The sequence below is a fragment of the Oncorhynchus mykiss genome, chromosome 14 (assembly GCF_013265735.2).
Source record: "Oncorhynchus mykiss isolate Arlee chromosome 14, USDA_OmykA_1.1, whole genome shotgun sequence".
In the NCBI taxonomy this organism is placed as follows: domain Eukaryota; kingdom Metazoa; phylum Chordata; class Actinopteri; order Salmoniformes; family Salmonidae; genus Oncorhynchus; species Oncorhynchus mykiss.
Window position 1 is genome coordinate 5643340 of NC_048578.1, and position 24161 is coordinate 5667500.

The following is a 24161-nucleotide window of genomic DNA, read 5'->3' on the forward strand; positions in this document are numbered from 1 at the left end:
GCAGAAAAATACATTTGCCGTCGACCAATTGTAAAAAAAAAAAAACATTTTAAAATTGATTATTGTCTAATAATTGATTGAAATACTTGTCGATCAGTGGCGGTCACTGGCGTTTAAGATGAGGGAGAACCATTTTTTTCATGAGCATGGCCTTATTTCTATAGCATATTTGATGACTGTCTTTAATATTCCATTCACCCAGTTCATTGTAACAGTGATAGGTTTAGGTTACATGATACTCAAATTATACCTATACCTATCACGAGGTTGCGACAACGTTTACAATGTAGGTGCACACAGGTTGAGAAACACATTTGAGGTGACATGGACAGACAGTGACATTCAATACTGTCTTGCACATTTTTGCCTGCACCTAGCTGATATAGGGTGTAATCATTAGTCCAACAGATGCAAACAAGAGTTTCTATTGAACAAGTTCAGGTATGTATATCCCCGTTTTGTTCCATTTGCTTCTGTTTAAGAAATGTTTTGCAACAGAATCAGTGGAATGAATACACATCTGATCACGTGTAAACACAGTTCACTTTCATAGCAGCCACATTATATTCCTTCTCACATCTATGCACCCTCCTCTCACCTTTTCCCTTCACTTCTGGACTTCAATCCACAACACATCAGCTGTATATGGCCAGGGAAAAAAACTTTTCAAGCCAAACCTCTACACACAGCCTACATTATTGTCACCATATTAGCTAAAGTAAAGTCATAGTCAGCATAGCTAATAGAACTAACACGTTAGTAAAATCATGCAGTAACGTTACAATGTATGCACGTACACCGGCAGGCCCCATTTGCAATAAATTAGTAAAACCAAAATCTTACCATGACTTGGAAGAGTTCCAGTGTTGTGATGGATAGTGATCGCCAGCTAGCTAATATAGCATCCCTCTGTTTGAGTGGGTGTTTCAGTAGGCTAAACTTGTTAGCTACATTTTCTAGCTAAGTAAGTGAAACTGAAAGTGAAAAGAAATGACGAAATCTCTCTATTTTTCTCTGGCTTCTCCTTAATTTTGGAAGAAGCCATTTCTCCTTAATTTGTTCAAAACTGTTGAACTATTGTCTTTCTCTCTTTTTGAGTCAATTACTCACCACATGTTATGCACAGCAGTGCTAGCTGTAGCCTATGCTTTCAGTACTTGATTCATTTTCTGATCCTTTGATTGGGTGGACAACATGTCAGTTCATGCTGCAAGAGTTCTGATGTTGGAGGACGTCCTCCAGAAGTTGTCATAATTACTGTCTAAGTCTATGGAAGGGGTGAGAACCATGAGCCTCCACCGTTTCATTTTGTAAGTCAATGTACCCAGAGGAGGACGGAAGCTAGCTGTCCTCCGGCTACACCATGGTGCTACCCTACAGAGTGCTGTTGATGCTACTGTATACCTTCTTTGCAAAATAGTGTTTTAACGACGTGATTATATTTAGTATACTGCAGTTTTTAAATGTTTAAAAAAATATATTTTTATGAAATTCATTGAGGAGGATGAAGCATGCCCATCTGAGGAGCCTACCCTGCAGTCGATGTAGCGAGAGATGCTACTTCAACTCATCAAACAGCTGTATGTTGCTGCTGGAGTGAAACATGCTTTTATAAGCCCAATGCTCAACAATTCTAAATGCAACTGCGTGTTAAAAACAAGGGCCAGGGTTAAAAATATCTACTATTTTATTTATCAACTAGTAATTCAAGCGCGTTTCCCATTCACCATATAAGTTCAGAGGCAGCTAGGCAGGCTTCAGCGCATCACATTCAACTTTGCAATGCTGGAGGCAGTAATTATTTTGAAAACATGTACTTAATTGTTTGAAACCTGAACGTTTTACTACATTATGAGGCATGGCTTACCTTGCTTCAAAGTAGCCTACCCAAAATCCAAAGACTTCCACATGCCATAGAAACCTAGCCTATTTTTCTCATGTTCAATTGGTTTTTAAATCAACTTTCTTTCATTGTCCAGTAGACAAAGGCACAATCCTAGACATATTTGCAACCCATGGTAGTTGTTGCATCTTTACATCTCACCTCTTTCTACATTTCTATATGGATATTTAATCATTCATTTATCTCATTGTGTGTCTCATTAATTTATCTAATATTTTATAAACATTTTAAGCATGAGCAGTTGCGTAACTTTAGAAACAAGTCAACTTGACCCTCCCAGTAATATACCATTTAAAATGATTTCCCCACCGTAGCTACAGGCTTTCTGTCATTCTACACCACACAGTACTACTAAATTCCTCATTATATGATTGGATCCCCCTGCCACCAAATGTGCTTGGTTTGGTCCAGTCCTCAGAGGCCGTGGTTAGTGAAGGTAAAAAAGTTGCGTAAGGAGAACGGATCAATAGCTCATCTTTCTCCCTCTCTCCTCTCTCTTCTTAACAAAACCCTTCATTTTGTGAGCTAACTTGTAACAAATAAAGAAGTACAGTCACATTTAACATGGTAAATTTCTAACCATGAATAAGAATTATATAGAAAATTATATTTTTCAAATGGAGAAGGGATAGCTGCGAAAAACAAGTGATAATTGGTAATGGTTATATTGGGCTCGATTTTGTGAGTTCAAAGATGTTGGCAGTATTATAAACTTTGAAACAGCTGGTTTCTAGTAGACTACATAGTAAGAGAAGGACTGTTTCTCTGAACCTCAGGCAGTAGGCTCAAGCCTGTTCCTCTCCCCGGTCAGAGGCAGCCTGCCTGTCTCGCAGACAACCTATCCAACCTATCCTCCCAATACATGTTCAAGCACCCTAATAATGAAATCTACAAATGAAATTAGCCCCACCTAGTATTTATTGATACAGATGTGACATTGTGAGCTGGTTTATTTCTCATTTATAATGTATTTCTTCTTGATTTCAATATGGAAGGGAAACCAGGTACTGGTGTTTTCCTATGTACTGTCTTGATGAGTAAAAGCTATTCTTATACCACATTTCTGTGTAACATAGTAGCAGTTAATTAAATTGGAGGAGGTCAAGGGGCATGGGGAGGGGGGGTTGCAGATGATGAAAGGTGGTCATAGCTTCTTAAAACTGATCTAGCTGATGATTAGCACAAATACAGATGGGCATGCTTCAGCCAATATTATATTTATAGCCCCTATGCTACATCAGTTGGGCTATGGGTGAAAGGCTTAATGCTTATTGCTCAATAACAAAACCAGCCTGATAACATGGACCAATATGTTGTTTGGCTAATTTTTGGAGGGGAACATTTTATTTAAATGGTGTCACCATTTTAATTTCATAAAGTTTAGAGTAGAAAAGTCACCAGGGTTGCGTTCAGTCCAAAAAATAAATGTAATGCAATGTTCAATTAAACAGAAACGGTGCTGTTCTGAAAAACCAGTTTAAAAATGGGGAGGGGTTGGGTTGTGCATTCAAAATGCACCTCTGCCCTTCAAATATGTCACTCGTTGCTTCAAGCTAGAGGTCTTCACGGGTCCAAAACGTTGGATGCATTCCAAAATTGTTCCGTGGCTTGCCCACCTGACCCGATATGCATACCATTTAAAAAACGGAGATCAGTTCTAAATGGTGCTGAGGACAGTCAGACCCGTTCCAAAAAGGCAGTCAAAGAACAGACCTGTGCCAGTTTGGATCCGAGAGACCCGTTCAGATTCAAGAGTAGAAAGAGAGGTATTACTGCACTGTTGGAGCTAGAAACATAAAAATTTGGCTTCACCTGCGATTACATGATAGGCAATTAGCAAGACACCCCCAATAAAGGACCAGACCACTTCTCAGTTCCTATGCTTCCTGGCTGATGTTTTGGTCACTTTTGAATCCCACTAGTGTAGACGGAGTCTACAACCCACACAAGTGGCTCAGGTAGTGCAGCTCATCCAGGATGGTACATCAATGCGAGCTGTGGCCAGAAGGTTTGCTGTGTCTGTCAGCGTAGTGGCCAGAGCATGGAGGCGCTACCAGGAGACAGGCCAGTACAGGCCAGTACATCAGCAGATGTGGAGGAGGCCGTAAGAGGGCAACAACCCAGCAGCAGGACCGCTACCTACGCCTTTGTAAAAGGAGGAGCAGGAGGAGCACTGCCAGAGCCCTGCAAAACGACCTCCAGCAGGCCACAAATGTGCATGTGTCTGCTCAAACGGTCAGAAAAAGACTCCATGAGGGTGGTATGAGGGCCCGACGTCCACAGGTGGGGGTTGTGCTTACAGCCCAACACTGTGCAGGATGTTTGGCATTTGCCATAGAACACCAATATTGGCAAATTGCCACTGGCGCCCTGTGCTCTTCACAGATGAATGCAGGTTCACACTGAGCACATGTGACAGACGTGACAGTCTGGAGACGCTGTGGAGAACGTTTGGCTGCCCGCAACATCCTCCAGCATGACCGGTTTGGCGATGGGTCAGTCATGGTGTGGGGTGGCATTTCTTTGGGGGGCAGCCCTCCATGTGCTCGCCAGAGGTAGCCTGACTGCCATTAGGTACCGAGATGAGATCCTCAGACCCCTTGTGAGACCATATGCTGGTGCGGTTGACCCTGGGTTCCTCCTAATGCAAGACAATGCTAGACCTCATGTGGCTGGAGTGTGTCAGCAGTTCCTGCAAGAGGAAGGCATTGATGCTACGGACTGGCCCGCCCATTCCCCAGACCTGAATCCAATTGAGCACATCTGGGACATCATGTCTCGCTCCATCCACTAACGCCACGTTGCACCACAGACTGTCCAGGAGTTGGCGGATGCTTTAGTCCAGGTCTGGGAGGAGAACCCTCAGGAGACCATCCGCCACCTCATCAGGAGCATGCCCAGGCGTTGTAGGGAGGTCATACAGGCACGTGGAGGCCACACACACTACTGAGCCTCATTTTGACTTGTTTTAAGGACATTACATCAAAGTTGGATCAGCCTGTAGTGTCGTTTTCCACTTCAATTTTGAGTGTGACTCCAAATCCAGACCTCCATGGGTTGATAAATTTGATTTCCGTTGATAATTTTTTGTGTGGTTTTGTTGTCAGCACATTCAACTATGTAAAGAAAAAAGTATTTAATAAGAATATTTCATTCATTCAGATCTAGGATGTGTTATTTTAGTGTTCCCTTTATTTTTTTGAGCAGTGTATATTATATTGCGGCAAACACAACATTAAGTTGGAACATAATTTGTCCAAATGAAATGGCTCAACAAAACACTTTCTGCATATATTTTTTAAATTGTTTAAACCTTCACAGGAGTTTTGAACAGGCTTGGCCTGTATTGTAGCAATTAACAACAAGGCGAGTGTCTCCCGTATGCCTACCCAACGAATGGCAGCAATAGGATAATGATAATTATTTTACAACAGGCCTACTTTTAACCTACTGTATCTTTTGAGGAGCACTCATTTAAAAAGACAGTGCAAACTTAATTTAGCCAAAGAAAATGTCTCAACAAAATGAACACTTTTTTTCACTGATTTAGATTCTTAAATAGGTCTACCATAAAAATAATGATATACAATAATAATAATGATGAATCAAATGATAATAAATACTGTCACGTTCTGGCCTTTATTTCCGTTTTGTATTTATTTAGTATGGTCAGGGCGTGAGTTGGGTGGGCAGTCTATGTTTGTTTTTCTATGTTTTGGGGCATTTCTATGTTTTCGGCCTAGTATGGTTCTCAATCAGAGGCAGGTGTCATTAGTTGTCTCTGATTGAGAATCATACTTAGGTAGCCTGGGTTGCACTGTTTGTTTGTGGGTGATTGTCTATGTTAGTGGCTTGTGTCAGCACAGGTCTCATTTTGTAGCGTCACGGTCGTATTTGGTTTATTGTTTTTGTTACTCTTTTGTATAGTGTTCAGTCTTTCTTTATTAAAGATTCACCATGGACACTTACCACGCTGCGTATTGGTCCTCAGATCCATCTCGCCTCTCCTCTTCAGATGAAGAGGAGGACGGCCGTGACAGAATCACCCACCAACCAAGGACCAAGCGGCATGGTAGAAAACAGCGACGACAGCAGCAGCAGCAGCAACAACAGCGGCCGGTATCACAGGACTCCTGGACATGGGAGGAGATACTGAACGGAGAGGGACCCTGGGCACAGGCTGGGGAATATCGCCGCCCCAAAGCAGAGCTGGAGGCAGCGAAAGCTGAGTGGCGGCGATATGAGGAGGCAGTGCGACAGGTACGAGAGACAGCCCCCCCAAAAAATGTGGGGGGGCACACGAGGGGTGGAGCTAAGCCAGGTAGCAGACCTGCGCTCACTCCTCGTGCTTATTATAAGCAGCGTGATACTGGGCAGGCACCGTGTTATGCAGTTAAGCGCACGGTGTCGCCAGTACGTGTCCATAGCCCGGTGCGCTATAGGACAGCCCCCCGAGAGTGTCATGCGAGTGCGGGCATCGAGCCAGGTCGTATGGTGCCTGCTCAGCGGGTCTGGTCGCCGGTACGCAGTTTTGGTCCAGGGTATCCTGCGCCGGCTCTGCGTGCTGTGTCTCCGGGGCGCTGGGAGGGTGCAGTGCGTCCTCTGCCTGCGCTCCGCTCGTGCCGGGCGAATGTGGGAGTGGAGCCTAAGGGAGAGATGCGTGTAGTAAGCACTAGATCTCCCGTGCTTACCCACAGCCCGGTTCAACCTGTGCCTGTACTCTGGAGGGTCTGGGCTAGAGTGGTTATCCAGCCTGGGGAAGTGGTGCCAAGGTTGCGCACCAGAGCTCCAGTGCTCCCCCACAGCCCGGTCCTTCAGGTGCCTCCTAACCCCAAGCCTCCTGAAGGTCTCCCCAGCCTGGTGGTTCCTGTGGCAGCCCCACGCACCAGGCTGTCTCTCTGTCTCCTCCTTGCAGGTGGTCCTGTCTGTCCGGCGCCGCTGCCGGAGCCTCCCGCCTGTCCGGCGCCGCTGCCGGAGCCTCCCGCCTGTCCGGCGCCGCTGCCGGAGCCTCCCGCCTGTCCGGCGCCGCTGCCGGAGCCTCCCGCCTGTCCGGCGCCGGAGCCTCCCGCCTGTCCGGCGCCGCTGCCGGAGCCTCCCGCCTGTCCGGCGCCGCTGCCGGAGCCTCCCGCCTGTCCGGCGCCGGAGCCTCCCGCCTGTCCGGCGCCGGACAGGCGCCGGAGCCTCCCGCCTGTCCGGCGCCGGAGCCTCCCGCCTGTCCGGCGCCGGAGCCTCCCGCCTGTCCGGCGCCTCTGCCGGAGCCTCCCGCCTGTCCGGCGCCGCTGCCGGAGCCCCTCTGCCCCGAGCTGCCCCTCTATCCAGTGGGGTCATTGAGTAGGGTGGCCATGGTGAGGAAGCCACGGAGGCGGACAATAAAGCGGACTAAGACAATGATGAAGTGGAGTCCGCGTCCCGCGCCAGAGCCGCCACCGCGGACAGACGCCCACCCAGACCCTCCCCTATAGGTCAAGGTTTTGCGGCCGGAGTCCGCACCTTTGGGGGGGGGGGTACTGTCACGTTCTGGCCTTTATTTCCGTTTTGTATTTATTTAGTATGGTCAGGGCGTGAGTTGGGTGGGCAGTCTATGTTTGTTTTTCTATGTTTTGGGGCATTTCTATGTTTTCGGCCTAGTATGGTTCTCAATCAGAGGCAGGTGTCATTAGTTGTCTCTGATTGAGAATCATACTTAGGTAGCCTGGGTTGCACTGTTTGTTTGTGGGTGATTGTCTATGTTAGTGGCTTGTGTCAGCACAGGTCTCATTTTGTAGCTTCACGGTCGTATTTGGTTTATTGTTTTTGTTACTCTTTTGTATAGTGTTCAGTCTTTCTTTATTAAAGATTCACCATGGACACTTACCACGCTGCGTATTGGTCCTCAGATCCATCTCGCCTCTCCTCTTCAGATGAAGAGGAGGACGGCCGTGACAAATACACAAATAAATAAATTCAAGTTTGAAAATTCAAACCTGAATAGCGAGTTGCACACATAGTCCATTTGGCCACGCTAACGTTCTTCTCATCTGTGTCCACGACAATATTACAACTTGTCACAATGAAGGACATCCCCTTGTCGGCTTCTTTTCACTAGTCTGTACTCTTTCTTGTCTAACTTTTGATTTTCTTCAATGAAAAAGGCCCCCATCTTAGCGATCAACAACAGTAACCTAGGCCAGGCTCCTCTCACTCGCTCTCTCTCCTCAGCAGCGGGTGCACTTGAGGTGATAGCTCCCATGGCTAATATGTCCTTGTTAGCTCTTTGCTAGTTAGCCTTGCCACTCGCCTGTCCACACACTGAGTGTACCAAACATTAGGAACACCTTCAATTTATAGAGGCATGGACTCTACAAGGTGTCGAAAGTGTTCCACAGGGATGCTGGCCAATGTTGACTCCAATGTTTCCCACAGTTGTGTCATTGGCTGGATGTCCTTTGTGTGATGGACCATTCTTGACACACATGGGAAACTGTTGAGCATGAAAACCCCAGCATCGTTGCAGTTGTTGACACACTCAAACCGGTGCGCCTGGCATCTACTACCATTCCCCATTAAAATCCACTTAAATGTTTGGTCTTGCCCATTCACCCTCTGAATGGCACACATAAACAATCCATGTCTCAGTTGTCTTAAGACTTAAACATCCTTCTTTAACCTGTCTCTTCCTCTTCATCTACACTGATTGAAGTCGATTTAACAATTGACAACAATAAGGGATCATAGCTTTCACCTGGATTCACTTGGAAAGAGCAGGTGGTCAATGTTTTGTGCACTCAGTGTATATCCCTGTCCTATTATTTATACATCTTTCATATAATATTTGCCATTGTATTTGTGTATACTGTACATTCCAGATTATGATGCATATTCTTCTGCCATTACGTCTATGCATATTTCCTTATTGCTGCATTACTGTGTTGCTGATGACTCTTCATGCATGACTTATCGTATAATTATTTATTCTCTTGTAGAAACCACATACACATTATACTACAGTCGTCTTGATTACTCTTCTGGTTATTGGATTAAAGTGTTCACAGTGAATCAACCGCTTGCAGCATCTTTCTAACAGAAGACACAGGGGCTAGGGGCACACTAATGGTGCATAATGCACATAGTATCCTACAATGTGTGTATGACTCTGTGTGAGGAGGTTGGTGGCACCTTAATTGGGGAGAACGGGCGCGTGGTAATAACTGGAGCAGGAATCAGTGGGAATGGTGTCAAATACATCAAACACATGGTTTCCAGGTGTTTGACTCCGTTCCATTCGCTCCGGGCCATTTTTATGAGCCGTTCTCCCCTCAGCAGTCTCCTGTGGTGTGAGTGTACTGTACTTACGATGTTCATGAGTGTGAGCAGGTACTTCTGGACGTTTTCCTTGCCGTGGAACTGCACCACAGAGTCGTCCACCCCCAGTAGGACCTCGATGTTGTAGGCTCTTTCTGGACTCTGTCTCCTCTGTCTCTGGGCTCGGGTCTGGTTGATGCTCTGCTCCACACCACGATACAGGGACTCCAGGTCCATCATACTAGGCAGATCAGCACCTAGAGACAACACAAACACAGACAGGGTTAATATCTAAAACACACACACATACACATGCACACACTCACAGACACACACCCACCAGCGTGATGCCTGAGACACAGGCTGAAAGCACAAATATTTAGGTATAACTGTTGGTAAATATGTAAATATATCTCTAACAGATTTGACTAATCAACCCAATATTGTAATTCACATCCCAGATTGTGTGGTGGCGAAACACTCAATAGACGTCAAATCAAATCAAGTTTCATTGGTCACGTACACATATTTAGCAGACGTCATTGCAGGTGTATCGAAATGTGTTCCTAGCTCCAGCAGTGCAGTAGTATCTAACAGTTCACAACAATACACACTAATATAAAAATTAAAGACTGGAATTAAGAAATACATCAATATTGGATTGAGCAATGCCGGAGTGGCATTGACTAAAATACAGTAGAATAGAATACAGTATATACATGTGAGATGAGTAAAGCAGAATGTAAACATAATTTAAACATTAATGTGACTAGTGTTCCATTATTAAAGTGGCCAGTGATGCCAAGTCTATGTATATAGGGCAGCAGCCTCTAAGGTGCAGGGTTACGTAACCGGGTGGAAGTCGGCTAGTGATGGCTATTTAACAGTCTGATGCCTTGAGAAAGAAGCTGTTTTTCAGTCTCTCGGCCCCAGCTGTGATGCACCTGCACTGATCTCGCCTTCTGGATGATGGCGGGGTAAACAGGCCGTGGCTCAGGTGGTTGATGTTGTTGATGATCTTTTTGGCCTTCCTGTGACATCGGGTGCTGTAGGTGTCATGGAGGGCAGGTAGTTTTCCCCCGGTGATGCGTTGGGCAGACCACATCACCCTCTGGAGAGCCCTGCGGTTGTGGGCGGAGCAGTTGCCATACCAGGCGGTTATACAGCCCGACAGGATGCTCTCAACTGTGCATCTGTAAATGTTTGGTGTTTTAAGGGCCACGCCAAATTTCTTCAGTCTCTTGTGGTTGAAGAGGCACTGTTGAGCCTTCTTCCCCACACTGTCTCTGTGAGCGGACCATTTCAAATCGTCAGTGATGTGTACGCCGAGGAAATTGAAGCTTAGAACTTCTTAGACACACACACACACACACACATAAACATGCAAGTAGCTCTTCACATTGGGTCTAAACACTCTTGGCACTCCTAGGTAAGTCTACGTGTAATTGAAGCTATACACAAACACACACACACACACAAACACACACACACACACACACACACACACACACACACACACACACACACACACACACACACACACACACACACACACACACACACACACATACACACACACACACAAGTAGCTGTGTGTATCGGGCTGAGATACTGTAGCTGGAGTGTTGTGTTGTGATTCAGGAGAGGATAAATTATGCCGTCTCCAAAGCCAAGGCTGGCTCTCCTCATCCCACCTCTCGACATAAACAGAAACAATGTGGCCTCCATGGAACATTCTCCGCTTGTTGGGTAGACTGGGAACACCACGGCAATCTGGAGTCTACAAGCCAATCTGGAATCTGCAAGCCATGTCCTGTCAGGCTCTGCACGGAGCCACTCTTAGCTGAGGAGTGTGTGTGTTTGTGTGTGTGTTAGAGCATGTATGCGCGTGGCCTTAGCCTGCAGTTGCCAGGCAGCGCAAACAGGCTGAGGGACGTGGTCTCACAGAGCGAGATGCTTCACTGTGGGGAGCAGTTGCGTGGTCACTGTGGGAAAGCGTGGGAAACTCAAGTATAGTACACTACACTGCACATTTAACATGACAATACTTAGAGTACAGACATATTCCTCAAGACACTCAATCACTGTTTATATATTTAGTAGACCCAGAACGCTAGGCCAAATAGAGGTGAGACTTTGATCCCCATTTAGGTGGTGCTTAGTCCACTGGTGGTGCTTATTCAATTATATTGGTAGCATCTCAATTGGACAGGTATAACTAAGCTACACCAAAAGTGTGTGGACACCTGCTCGTCAAACATCTCATCCAAAATCATGGGCATTAATATGCAGTTGGTCCCCCCCTTTTGCTGCTATAACAACCGCCACTCTTCTGGGAAGGCTTTCCACTGGATCTGGGAATTTGCTTCCATTCAGCCACAAGAGCATTAGTGAGGTCGGGCACTGATGTTGGGCGATTAGACTTGGCTCGCAGTAGGCGTTCCAATTCATCTCAAAGGTGTTCGATGAGGTTTAGGTCAGGTCAGTCTCAACAAACCAACTATTGTCACAAAGTTCGAAGTACAGAATCGTCTAGAATGTCATTGTATGCTGTAGCATTAAGATATCCCTTCACTAGACCTAAAGGGCCTAGACCGAACCATGAAAAACAGCCCCCTTTATTCCTCCTTCACCAAACTTTACAGTTGGCACTATGCGTTGGGGAAGGTAGAATTCTCCTGGCCTTCATCACTCCAGAAAACTCCTTTACACTGCTCCAGAATCCAATGGCGGTGAGCTTTACACCACTCCAGCTGACGCTTGACATTGCGCATGGTGATCTTATGGCGCGAGTACTCGGCCATACAAAACCCATTTCATAAAGCTCCCGACGAACAGCTCTTGTGCTGACGTTGCTTTCAGAGGCAGTTTGGAACTCAATATTGAGGGATACAACCAAGGACAAATTACTTTACTCGCTACGTGCTTCAGCACTTAGTGGCCCTGTTCTGTGAGCTTGTGTGGCCTACCACTCCGTTGTTGCTCCTAGACGTTTCCAATTCACTATAACAGCACTTCAACTTGCCCATGGCAGCTCTAAGCAGGGCAGACATGTGACAAACTGACTATGACGGTTGAATGTCACTGAGCTCTTCAGTAAGGCCATTCTACTGCCAATGTTTGTCTATGGAGATTTCATGGGTGTGTGCTACATTTTATACACCTGTCAGCAACGGGATTGGCTGAAATAGCAGAATTTTTTTTTGGTGTTTGTTTTACCCCTTTTTCTCCCCAATTTCATGGTATCCAATTGTTTTTAGTAGCTACTACCTTCTCTCATCGCTACAACTCCCATACGGGCTCGGGAGAGACGAAGGTTGAAAGTCATGCTTCCTCCGATACACAACCCAACCAAGCCACACTGCTTCTTAACACAGCGCACATCCAACCCGGAAGCCAGCAGCACCAATGTGTCGGAGGAAACACCATGCACCTGGCAACCTTGGTTAGCGCGCACTGCCTGCCACAGGAGTCGCTGGTGCACGATGAGACAAGGATTTCCCTACCGGCCAAACCCGGACGACGCTAGGCCAATTGTGCGTCGTCCCACGGACCTCCCGGTCACGGCCGGTTATGACAGAACCTGGGCGCGAACCCAGAGTCTCTGGTGGCACAGCTGGCGCTGCAGTACAGTGCCCTTAATCACTGCGCCACCCAGGAGTGCCCAGGAATCAACTAATTTTAAGGGGTGTCCCCATTATTTTGTATATACAGTGTATTTTTTTACTCATATAATAAGGAAAGAAAACTTGATACAAAGGAGAGTGATATTAGGATGAAGAGACACTAAGCTAACACATATGGAGAGATGCATTAGGGGCCATATTGTTTTTTTAACACACACTATGTTGAACTGTTGGATCCACACTAGTTTAACACATACAATCAGTGTGTTGGCGTATAAAGTGTTGGTAAGAGAAACTACAGAGATGAGAGAGAGAGAGAGAGAGAGAGAGAGAGAGAGAGAGAGAGAGAGAGAGAGAGAGAGAGAGAGCTAGGGGGCTGCTGTGTAGATCTGCCACCTAGTCTCCCATCTCTCATTTAGCAACGGGAAGTGATAGAGATAGAAAGAGAGAGAGAACAAGAGAGAGAAAGAGAGAGATAGGGGGAGCGATATATGGAGAGAGAGAGAGATGGAGGGAGAGAGAGAGAGCGAGCGCAAGAGAGCAACGGGGCTGCTGGGTAGATCTGCCACCTAGTCTCCCGTCTGTCAATTAGCAAGGGGCATCCTTTCCTTCCCGCTCCTCTTATGCAACGTTACCTAGGCAACCGGCTCATGGGTAAAACAACGCGCCGCATGGCTAATATTGTCTGCGGAGTCTGAGGAATAGGATTCAGTTGCAGCTACACATGAGTGACAGAACATGGTGAGAATGTCAGCTTCCTATCTCTAACTAAAGTGGAAGTGCAGGGAAAAACTGCAGGGGAAAAAATTATAATTAAATGTGATATTTTTTCTTAAACACCCATGGGTGTAAATGCATTTTTCCAGCAGGTGCCATTGTCTACCCTATCATGTGTCTGTGAGCACACGTGTTGACAATTTCTTACCATCGTTAACAGAATTAGCTCAAATTAAGGCCCCTGTCCTTTGTTTAAAGTAACTTTTTTTTTAAAATTACGAGCATGATGTCATAACCACAGCATCTGCTTTTAAAGACAGGTTTAGTTCAGATATTTTTTACTTCTGATTACGTAACACAATTGACGGAAAGCAGCTTTTGAACTCTTTCGTCTTTTTTACGAGGATGGCGTTCCTTTGGAGAACATGTCCTATGACTGCAAATTAGGGTGGGAATTATGTAGAGTTTCAATAAAGAAAAAATTGGGGTAAGGAAATAACAACGAAAACATCCCTTGTTAACGGTTGCCCTCTAATGTCGACTTCATTTTCTTCCCCGAAGCCCACAGGTCTATTACAAACAACTGCATCTGTCATTCCTGGGCCTTGAGTAAACTCAGCCTGCCTACTTCCTTAACTTGAATAGCTTTTGAGCAGGTGTCCTAAGAGAAAAAGAAAGAGAGAGAGAGAGAGAGAAAGAGATGTGAAGTCATAATTTATCTCTATAAGACAGAGAGAGAGCAAGAGAGAGAGAGAGAGAGAGAGAGAGAGAGAGAGAGAGAGACAGAGAGAGACAGAGAGAGAGAGACAGAGAGAGAGAGAGAGAGCGAGAGCGAGAGAAAGAGAAAGCGACGAAGAGAAACCAGAAAGACCTTGAGTGTCACAGTTCTGCTTCAGTCTTCTTCACTATATTTATAGCGAGTGTCACAGTCTTGTGGAGAGGCATCAGTGTCTCCCTCCAGAGACTGCCACCAGGTACACAGAAATAAACAACATCTACTCTTCTCACCTACAGTTCTGTAATCAGTCTATGTGTTTCACTGTGTCTGGCTCGTCTTGACAATGCTAACAAAATAATTCTGCCTATTTAAAAAAGTTGTTGTTATTGTCACCTACACCACTTTCTCTGCAAGACATAAAAGACTGATACAATGTCCATCTTGTCTTTCTCCTTTTCTTCCCTAATCCTGTTTTCCCTCTTCTCCTCCCTCTCCTCTCCATCTCTCCTGAATCAGATGCAGTGCAGTCAGAATATATTTACATTCCATGGGTAGAGTGATGGGCCATTTACATCAAAAAAAAGTTGTCATTTAGCAAACACTCTTATCCAGAGCATCTTACTGTAGTGAGTGCATATATTTTAGTATTTTTTTCATACTGGGCCCCTGTGGCAATTAAACCCACAACCCTGGCATTGCAAGCACCCTGCTCTACCAAATTAGCCACACGGGACCACAGTAAAATAAATAAAATATGACCCTTTTACCTACCCCCCCTCTACCAAAACATCCCCTTGCCTCCCCCTCCCTTTTACCAGTGAGACATAAACATATTATTTCACCCTCTCCCCCTAAAAAAGACACCCCACTGCCTCCCTCTGGTCTCTCCCCTCTCTTCCCCCTAGGACTTCTCATTCAGGTGGAGGAGAGCCGGCCCTTATTAGGAGACAAAGGTACTCTGTCTTTCAACCTTTGCAAATGTCAAGGATGTCTGAGTGCCTGGAGGGGGGAGGGAGAGGGAGAGATAGAGAGAGAGAGAGAGAGAGAGAGAGAAAAAACTATCTGATAGGAGGACCATTTTTGGTTCCAGGTAGAACCATTTTGGGTTCTATGTAGAACCCTGTCCAGAGGGTTCTACCTGGAACCATTAAGGGTTCTCCCATGGGGATGGCCAAAGAACCCTTTGGAAACCTTTTTTCTAAGAGTGTATAGAGGAGGAGACTAATGGTGATTATTCAGGTCAAAGCTGTCCTAATATTGAGATGTCATTGCTAAAGCAGACCGTGTGGCAGGACATAGTGTGGAAGGTTTCTTTGTACTCTGAAGAGCTGCGGAAAATGTTCAGGTGGCAATGACCTTAGACACATATTCTTTCCGTTGCTTCTCTCTTGGCGTGTGTGTGTGTGTGTGTGTGTGTGTGTCTCTCTCTCTCTTGGTGTGTCTCCACTAGTGTGTCACGTTCTGACCTTTATTTCTGTTGTTTTGTATTTATTTAGTATGGTCAGGGCGTGAGTTGGGTGGGCAGTCTATGTTTGTTTTTCTATGTTTTGGGGCATTTCTATGTTTTCGGCCTAGTATGGTTCTCAATCAGAGGCAAGTGTCATTAGTTGTCTCTGATTGAGAATCATACTTAGGTAGCCTGGGTTGCACTGTTTGTTTGTGGGTGATTGTCTATGTTGATGGCTTGTTTCAGCACAGTCCATATGATTAGCGTCACGGTTGTTATTTTGTTTAATGGTTTTGTATAGTGTTCAGTGTTCACTACTTTCTTTATTAATGATTGACCATGGACACTTACCACGCCGCGTATTGGTCCTCAGATCCATCTCGCCTCTCCTCTTCAGATGAGGAGGACGGCCGTGACATAGTGTGCATGTATGCGAACAGTAGAGACCTTGATGTCAGACATGTCGAGGTTACTCCAGTGCAAGGCCTCATACCTAGCCAAGTGACTCAAGATTCTCTTCGAAATTGGACATCCATCCATGTCCCGAGGACATCGGGAGATGCCTTCAAAACCCGCTACTAGGGGCAACGGTGAGCGCTATTTCAAGTAGGTTTGGGCTTTGTTAGGGCGTTGTGGACTGAGATGGTGTTTTAACCCTCAAACCTCTTAACTTAACCAGTCAGAATGAGAGACAGCAGCAGTGCACCCTGAGTTGCAGGCGGAGCAACCCAAAACATGTTTAAAGTTGACATTTGGAGCTACTTAGGCATTTAAGGTTTGGAGAAACATGGAAAAACGTCAGAATCTGAAGTCAAATTGGTTAAACCGTGAGATCTTGTTGCTCATACCTAGTGATTTATGTAATCCAGCTCACTGACTCAACAAACATCACACACACAGGCACACAGGTACACACACCTATCATATCCCCCCCCCCCCACACACACACACTCACACACACCCCACACACACACACACAAGACTACTTTGCTTACAAATGCACACCTTGGGCACATAGCTCAAAGCATGGACACTTTGGCTCCTTGGCGACAGGTTTATAGGTCGTCAAGGTGATGAGTGGCGCGGATCGTTAAACCGGCCGCTAGCATCTGGACATGTAGCAACGCATTGTGAGGTCGCAAAAAATGTCAGTCGCACCTCCACCGAGCGAGCACTCATTAAAAGTAAAGACAAAGAACAGAACGCAGTATAAGACGAAGAGGCTCTGATGATACACATATTCAACTCTGATTCACCTTATTTTATAGGTTTCATTGTTTAGTCATTTAATCAGCAATCAAATTTGACAGATTGCAATTCTCAAAGCACAACCCGCAATGTAAATGATTAAAATATATTAATTAAAACTTGCTTTAATTAACCAATAACTGTTTAGAAAAAAAAGTGTTTTCGGAATGATTCATTTCAGTATTCCACCACTAATTTATCCCCATGGTCCCCATTGTCCCCATGGTCAAACAGATCAGTCATTTCCAGGTCTTGGCTGGTATTGTTCATTTGATTGGGTGGATTTAGGGGACCAGTTCATGATTTAGTGACTTTAGTCCATCACACCTGTTACTGTAAAATACAACACAAACAATGAGTTCCATTAGTTTTGCGACACTGTGCTCACTGTGCATCATTAGCATGTGTTCATCTGACCTTAGTGAGCTTTCTCCCAAGATGAGAGAGGTACCAGTCAGATAGAGAGCCAGGAGACATAGAGGCCTGTATAGCCACATCATTATGTAACTGTCTGGATCTAGTTCAGGCCCTGTCTGTGGGATGGGGAGGATTCTGCAGCCATGTCGCTTAAGATCCACTGCGAAATTCGACATCTGTCCATGTAAGCAGGATGTTGGGAGATTACTTCAAAAACGACAACTAGGGGCAATGGTGAGCGCTATTACCATCAAGAAGGATTGGGATTTTCTAGGGCGTTGTACACTGGGATGGTGGATGGCTAGGAACTAGTTTTGTATTTGTTTGTTTTAACCCTATCCCAAACCTTAACCCTTAACTTAACCTTTGAAATGTTACGTTTATGGACAAACGTCGGATTCTGCAGAGAGACTGTGAGAGCTTGTTGCATTCTGTGCTTCAGAGTCCTGCTACATTGCCATGTCTCACCTGTGTGTGTGTGTGTTTGTGTGTGTGTGTGTGTGTGTGTGTGTGTGTGTGTGTGTGTGTGTGTGCGTGTGTGTGTGTTACTGTGCTAAGGCTGACGATAATATGATCCAATCACTGCAATAATGCAATTTAGCCTGATTTGTTTAGCTAACTCTCTCTACGGAAAATAAACTGAATATGAGTGGGTAATAGACCGACCTAGAGGATAAGTTGAAGAGATAGGACTACTCACACGCAGCACAAAAATGCCATAATCTTCCCTGTTGAGCGCTACATTAACCATCAAGACTATCATTGTCTATTATAAGGAGACACAATATACAGAGAAATCCAAGAGTTCCCCAACCACACTGCCTTAGCATCTTATACAGTAAAGCCAGGGCTATTTAGTTCCACCAAGTTAACAAACATACATACACACACACACACACACACACACACACACACACACACACACACACACACACACACACACACACACACACACACACACACACACACACACACACACACACACACACACACACACACACACACACACACACACACACACACACACAGGGTGGCAGGTAGCCTAATGGTTAGAACGTTGCCAGTAACTGAAAGGTTGCTGGTTCGAATACCTGAGCTGTCAAGCTGAAGAATCTGTCAATTTGTCCTTGAGCAAGGCACTTAACCCTAACTTGCTACTACGTGCACACACACACACGCCTTGCTGATATCAAGCCTTTCTGACTGTCATCGAGCTTGATTTAGGGTTAGGTCTCCGCGAAGGAAAGATTTCGAAAGGAGTGTCTCTTTCTCTTATGAAATAAACGGCCGGAGAAACATGTCCTCCAGGCAGGGAGGGAGGGTTGGCAGGGAGGGAAGACACTACTTCCTGCTGCTCGCCCCCACACTAGAGATGGGAGAATAATCCCACCACTGTCCACAGCCAGACGGATCCATCTCTCACAGGTCACCATCAAATTCTTTGCCCACGTGTTCCCGTCACTGAAAGGGGGCAGTACAGTTTCTGCTACACAGGCAGGTGAATAGGGAGGAGAGGTAAGTGTGAGTGTGTGCGTCTGTTTAAGCGCATGTGTATTCAAAACTGTTTTTGTCTGGACAGCATCTGGCACCTAGCCACACCCCTCCTCACCCCTAGAGACACCTGCCCTCACCCTTTTTGACCTGCAGGTCACAAGTCGTCAGACACACATGCACACGCAAACAAAAACGCACTCACAACACACATGGCTGGGGGCCCTGTATTTTCCTGACAGACTGGTGTTAAGGAGGGACCGCCTGCGAGCTGCGACCGGGGCTGACGTATTATGACAGCCAGCCACACATATGTCAGCCTGATCACTGTGTCACCACCAGAGACAGACAGGAGAGGGAGGGAGAGAAAGACACACAGACACAGAGATAGAAACATGTTTCCCATGGCAATGAAGCCCATTGAATTGAGAGAGAGAGAGAGAGAGAGAGAGAGAGAGAGAGAGACGACCAGTCTTCATTCTGTATGGATTCTGCATGTCCTTCCATTTCACTGGCAACTGATCTAGTCACATTCCCCAGACTGACAGGTGACAGAATACAGAAAGGCTCTTCACTTTATCTCTCCATAGCAGAGCTGTCTCCTTTGCTCTCCTGCCTATTGTTACTGCTCCAATTTGACTCAAGATTGCTGATACGGAGACACAATGAGAGGTCAGAGATGGTTGGGTGTTGATCAGTTTGGTGTCATGACACACACACGGACGCCCCAACGCAGGCGTCCGAATGCACACACTCACGCACTCGCGTACATGCACGTACACACACACACACACACACACACACACAGACAGACAGTGAGAATCATTGCATTATCAATCGACAAGTCTGAAATGTCCACATTCAGCAACAACGGACGTTCACAACAACGGACGTTCACAACAACGGACGTTCACAACAACGGACGTTTACAACAACGGACGTTCACAACAACGGACGTTCACAGCAAACACAAACATCAGATGGACACTCGTCAACAACACAACGCACACACACACATGTATATATATATATGAGAATTGTTACTTAACCAATGAACAAGTCTGAAACGTACAAACTCAACGTACAGCCAGACCAGAAAAATATCTCAACATCACAGAGAACACAGAACTCTTCTCTCTTCTATTCTCTCCTCCTCTCCTCCTCTCCTTCTCTCTTCATTTCCTCACTTCATTACGTGTTCCTTTAGAAGCTTCATGGGGGGAGAGATATGAAGAATGATAGAGAGCGACAGAGAGAGAGAGAGAGAGACAGAGAGGATCCCATCCAGAGGTGTGATACAATATGTATGCAAATGGTCTCGCCTCTCTCTCCAGTCCTCCCATACAGTGAGAGAGACACACACTATTGCCATAGGGATGGAGAATAGGCTTTTCTACTTATGGTTTATGAAAGCCCATAAGCCATGATACACTCATGATCTAGTCTAACCCAGCAACCCAACGGACACATTACAGTAGTTTAATGGAGATTGTATTTTAATCAAGATGAATGTTTGTTTTCCAAAACAATTATGATGAATCTGCTGAAGAATACTCATTAGAATTGGATTATAACAGTTGGAATAAAATAAAAGTGTTTGGGCTTTTGTTATTGGCATTATTTCACCGCAAAGATCATTATCACTCCAAGTACAACAACCTGTTGTTTTAAACATCAAGTTTTCGAGGCAGCCAAAGCAGAATTAATAAAGTGCTATCTGTGTGGCCAATTGGCAGTGTTTCATAACTGAGTCCTTCATAGCAATTATCAATTAAAAACAATGACATACATTATTCATCATTCTCAATCATATCGCCCATGAACAGTGCCAGAGTCAAACTAATATATATGTCATCAAAACCCATAATGAACCATCTCTCTTCTCCTCTCCGGTGTGTGTGTGTGTGTATTGTTGTGTGTGTGTACTGTAAAAAAAAAAAAAACAACCGCACATGTAGTTGTTTCAACTAATTATTATTAAGTAACTGGTTCCACAGCCTATCTTTTGTTTACACAACTTTTCCCTCCATGTGTTACCTGAACAACAACAAAAAATGTTGGCCCAACCTTGAGAAAACATGGGCAAAACTTCGGTCAATTTAAAATGATGTGTTTTCTCAACTTGTCTCATATGTTCAACTATAAATTATTATTTAGGCATATTAACTAAAAAAAGAATGTGCTTTTAACATAACATTTTTTCAACTTACATTTTTTGACACACGTTTATTTATACAGTAAATGTCATTGAACCTGTCCTTGGATGTTAACACACAACTTCCTGGTTCACGGCATTCTGATATATCGTTCTATGCCACCATGTCTGTGTCAATTATCGTTTAATCTCACTATATTCTCTCATCATTGATACGATTTTCTTATTGAAGTCATTTTTAGTTGTTTCTATATTGTTGCCTAATGTTGGTGGGGCATATTATTCTGTTTTAATGTTACTCAATCACTATGATTAATAAAATATGTTTTCTTGAGTGTACTTTTAACAGAGCTGAGATCTTTTTTTTTTTTTAAGTACAAAGTGTAGCAGCACACGTGAAATCAGTTATTGACAGACATGGTGGAGTAGCAAAAAGATTGGAATGCTGTGAACCAAGAGGTTGTGAATTGAAATCCCAGGTTGAATATGTTGAATATGAATGACTGTATAAATGAACATGCACACAACATATGTCAACGTGGGTCAAATATGTACGTTGAAAACATTGTACGTTTAATGCTCTGTTTCGTTAAACCAAAATATAAACGCAACATCTAAAATGTTGATCCCATGTTTTATGAGCTCAAATAAAAGATCACAGGAATGTTAAATATGCACAAAAAGCTTATATTTCTCAAATGTTCTGCACAAATTTGTTTACATCCCTGTTAATGAGCATTTCTCCTTTGCCAAGATAATCCATCCACTTGACAGGTGTGGCATATCAAGAAAAGCTGATTAAACAGAATGACCATTACACAGGTGCACCTTGTGCTGGGGACAATACAAGGCCCCTCTGAAATGTGCAGTTTTGTCCCACAACACAATGCCACAGATGTCTCAAGTTTTGAGGTAGCGTGCAACTGGCATGCTGACTGCAGGAATGGCCACCATAGCTGTTTGCCAGATAATTGAATGCTTGTTTCTTTACCATAAGCCACCTCCAATGTTGTTTAGAGAATTTGGTAGTACGTCCAACTTGCCTCACAACCACAGACCTCGTGTATGGCGTTGTGTGGGGGAGCGATTTCCTGATGTCACTGTTGTTAACAGTGCCCCATAGTGGCTGTGGGGTTATGGGGGGGTTATGGGGTTATGGTTTGGGCAGGCATAAGCTACGGACAACAAACACAATTGTATTTTATCGATGGCAATTTGAAAGCACACAGATTCCGTGAAGAGATCTTGAGGCTCATTGTCATTCCATTACTCCACCGCCATCACCTCATGTTTCAACATGATAATGCACAGCCCCATGTCAAAAGGGTTTGTACACAATTCCTGGAAGCTGAAAATGTCCCCGTTCTTCCATGGCCTGCACGCACACCAGACATGTCACCCATTGATCATGTTTGGGATGCTCTGGATCAACGTGTACGACAGCGTGTTCCAGTTCCCGCTAATATCCAGCAACTTCACACAGCCATTAAAGAGGAGTGGGACATTCCACAGCCCACAATCCACAGCCTGATCAAATTTATGCAAAGGAGATGTGCCGTGCTACATGAAGCAAATGGTGGTACTTTTTTTGTTTTGTTGGGTATCTGTGATGAACAGACGCATACACTACATGATGCTTACACTACATGATCTCATTCCAAAATCATAGGCATTAATATGGAGTATGTCCCCCCTTTTCTTCTATAACAGCCTTCACTCTTCTGGGAAGGGTTTTCCACTAGATGTTGGAACATTGCTGCGGGGACTTGCTTCCATTCCCCAACAAGAAGATTAGTGAGGTCGGGCACTAATGTTGGGCGATTAGACCTGGCTCGCAGTCAGTGTTCCAATTCAACCCAAAGGTGTTGGATGGGGTTGAGGTCAGGGCTCTGTGCAGGCCAGTCAAGTTCTTCCAGATTGATCTCGACAAACCATTTCTGTATGGACCTCGCTTTGTGCACGGGGGCATTGTCATGCTGAAAAAGGGAAGGGCCTTCCTCAAACTTTTGTCACAAAGTTGGAAGCACAGATGAATCTAGAATGGCATTTTGTTTTGTAGCATTAAGATTTCCCTTCACTGGAACTAAGGGGCCTAGCCATGAACCATGAAAAATAGCCCCAGACCATTATTCCTTCTCCACCAAACTTTACCGTTGGCACTATGCATTCGGACAGGTAACATTCCCCTGGCCTCCGCCAAACCCAAATTCATCCGGCGAGCTTTACACCACTCCAGCCGACGCTTGGCATTGACCATGGTGATCTTAGGTTTGTGTGCAGGTGCTTGGCCATGGAGACCTATTTCATGAAGCTCCCAACGAACAGTTATTGTTCTGAAGTTGCCTCCAGAGGCAGTTTGGAACTCGTAGTGAGTGTTGCAACTGAGGACAGACGATTTGTACATGCTTCGCTCTTCGGCACCCGGCGGTCCCATTCTGTGAGCTTGTGTGGCTTACCATTTTGCGGCTGAGGCGTTGTTGCGTCTAGACATTTCCACTTTACAATAACTTGACCAGGGCAGCTCTAGCAGGGCATACATTTTACTTGTTGGAAAGGTTGCATCCTTTGCATTTTAATTGACAGATGTCTTTGTATGAACTGTAACTCAGTAAAATCATTGAACTGTTGCATGTTGCATTTATATTTTGGTTCAGTACAGTTCCACAGCCGTTTTGTTTTAGGCAAGATGCCCAAATAAAAAACATTTGTTGGATGAACTTATTAAGAGACAATTTAAGTTGACTGAATTTCTTGCCTACATCTTCTCAAGTTGGAGCTATGTTTGGGACAACTAAAAATGTTCATTCAACCGAAACATTTTGAGTAAACGGGGGAAAAAAAATGTCTGTGGAACCAGTTACTTAATGACATTTGGTTAAGACGACTCCAAAAAAAAAAATGGCCGTGTGTGCACGCCTGCTAACGTGCATGCGTGGGCGGTTGGTTTACAGTACATAGCTGCCTTTCTTCTCCCTCCTATGAGACGACAACCTCTCCAACCTATTCATTCCAAACCCCAACCCCCCCCCATCCACTGATACAACACACACTTTCCCGCCTTTGAGCCCACGCCCCTCTTTATTCACGTTTTGTTTAGTCTGATGTTTCCTTCTGACTCCTGTTTTGTTGTTTTCCTTTTTCATTTCCATCATTGTCAA

At 44.9% G+C, this 24161-nt stretch overlaps 1 protein-coding gene across 2 annotated transcripts in view; it reads right to left on the minus strand.

Moving 5' to 3' along the window:
* Nucleotides 1-24161, minus strand: part of LOC110488609 (A disintegrin and metalloproteinase with thrombospondin motifs 2) — a 190577-nt gene that overhangs the window by 46001 nt on the left and 120415 nt on the right. For both annotated transcript variants that reach the window (XM_036942741.1, XM_036942740.1), the window contains exon 4: nt 9236-9441. In XM_036942741.1, the coding sequence (XP_036798636.1) occupies nt 9236-9441 (206 nt within the window). The remainder of the gene's footprint in view (nt 1-9235; nt 9442-24161) is intronic.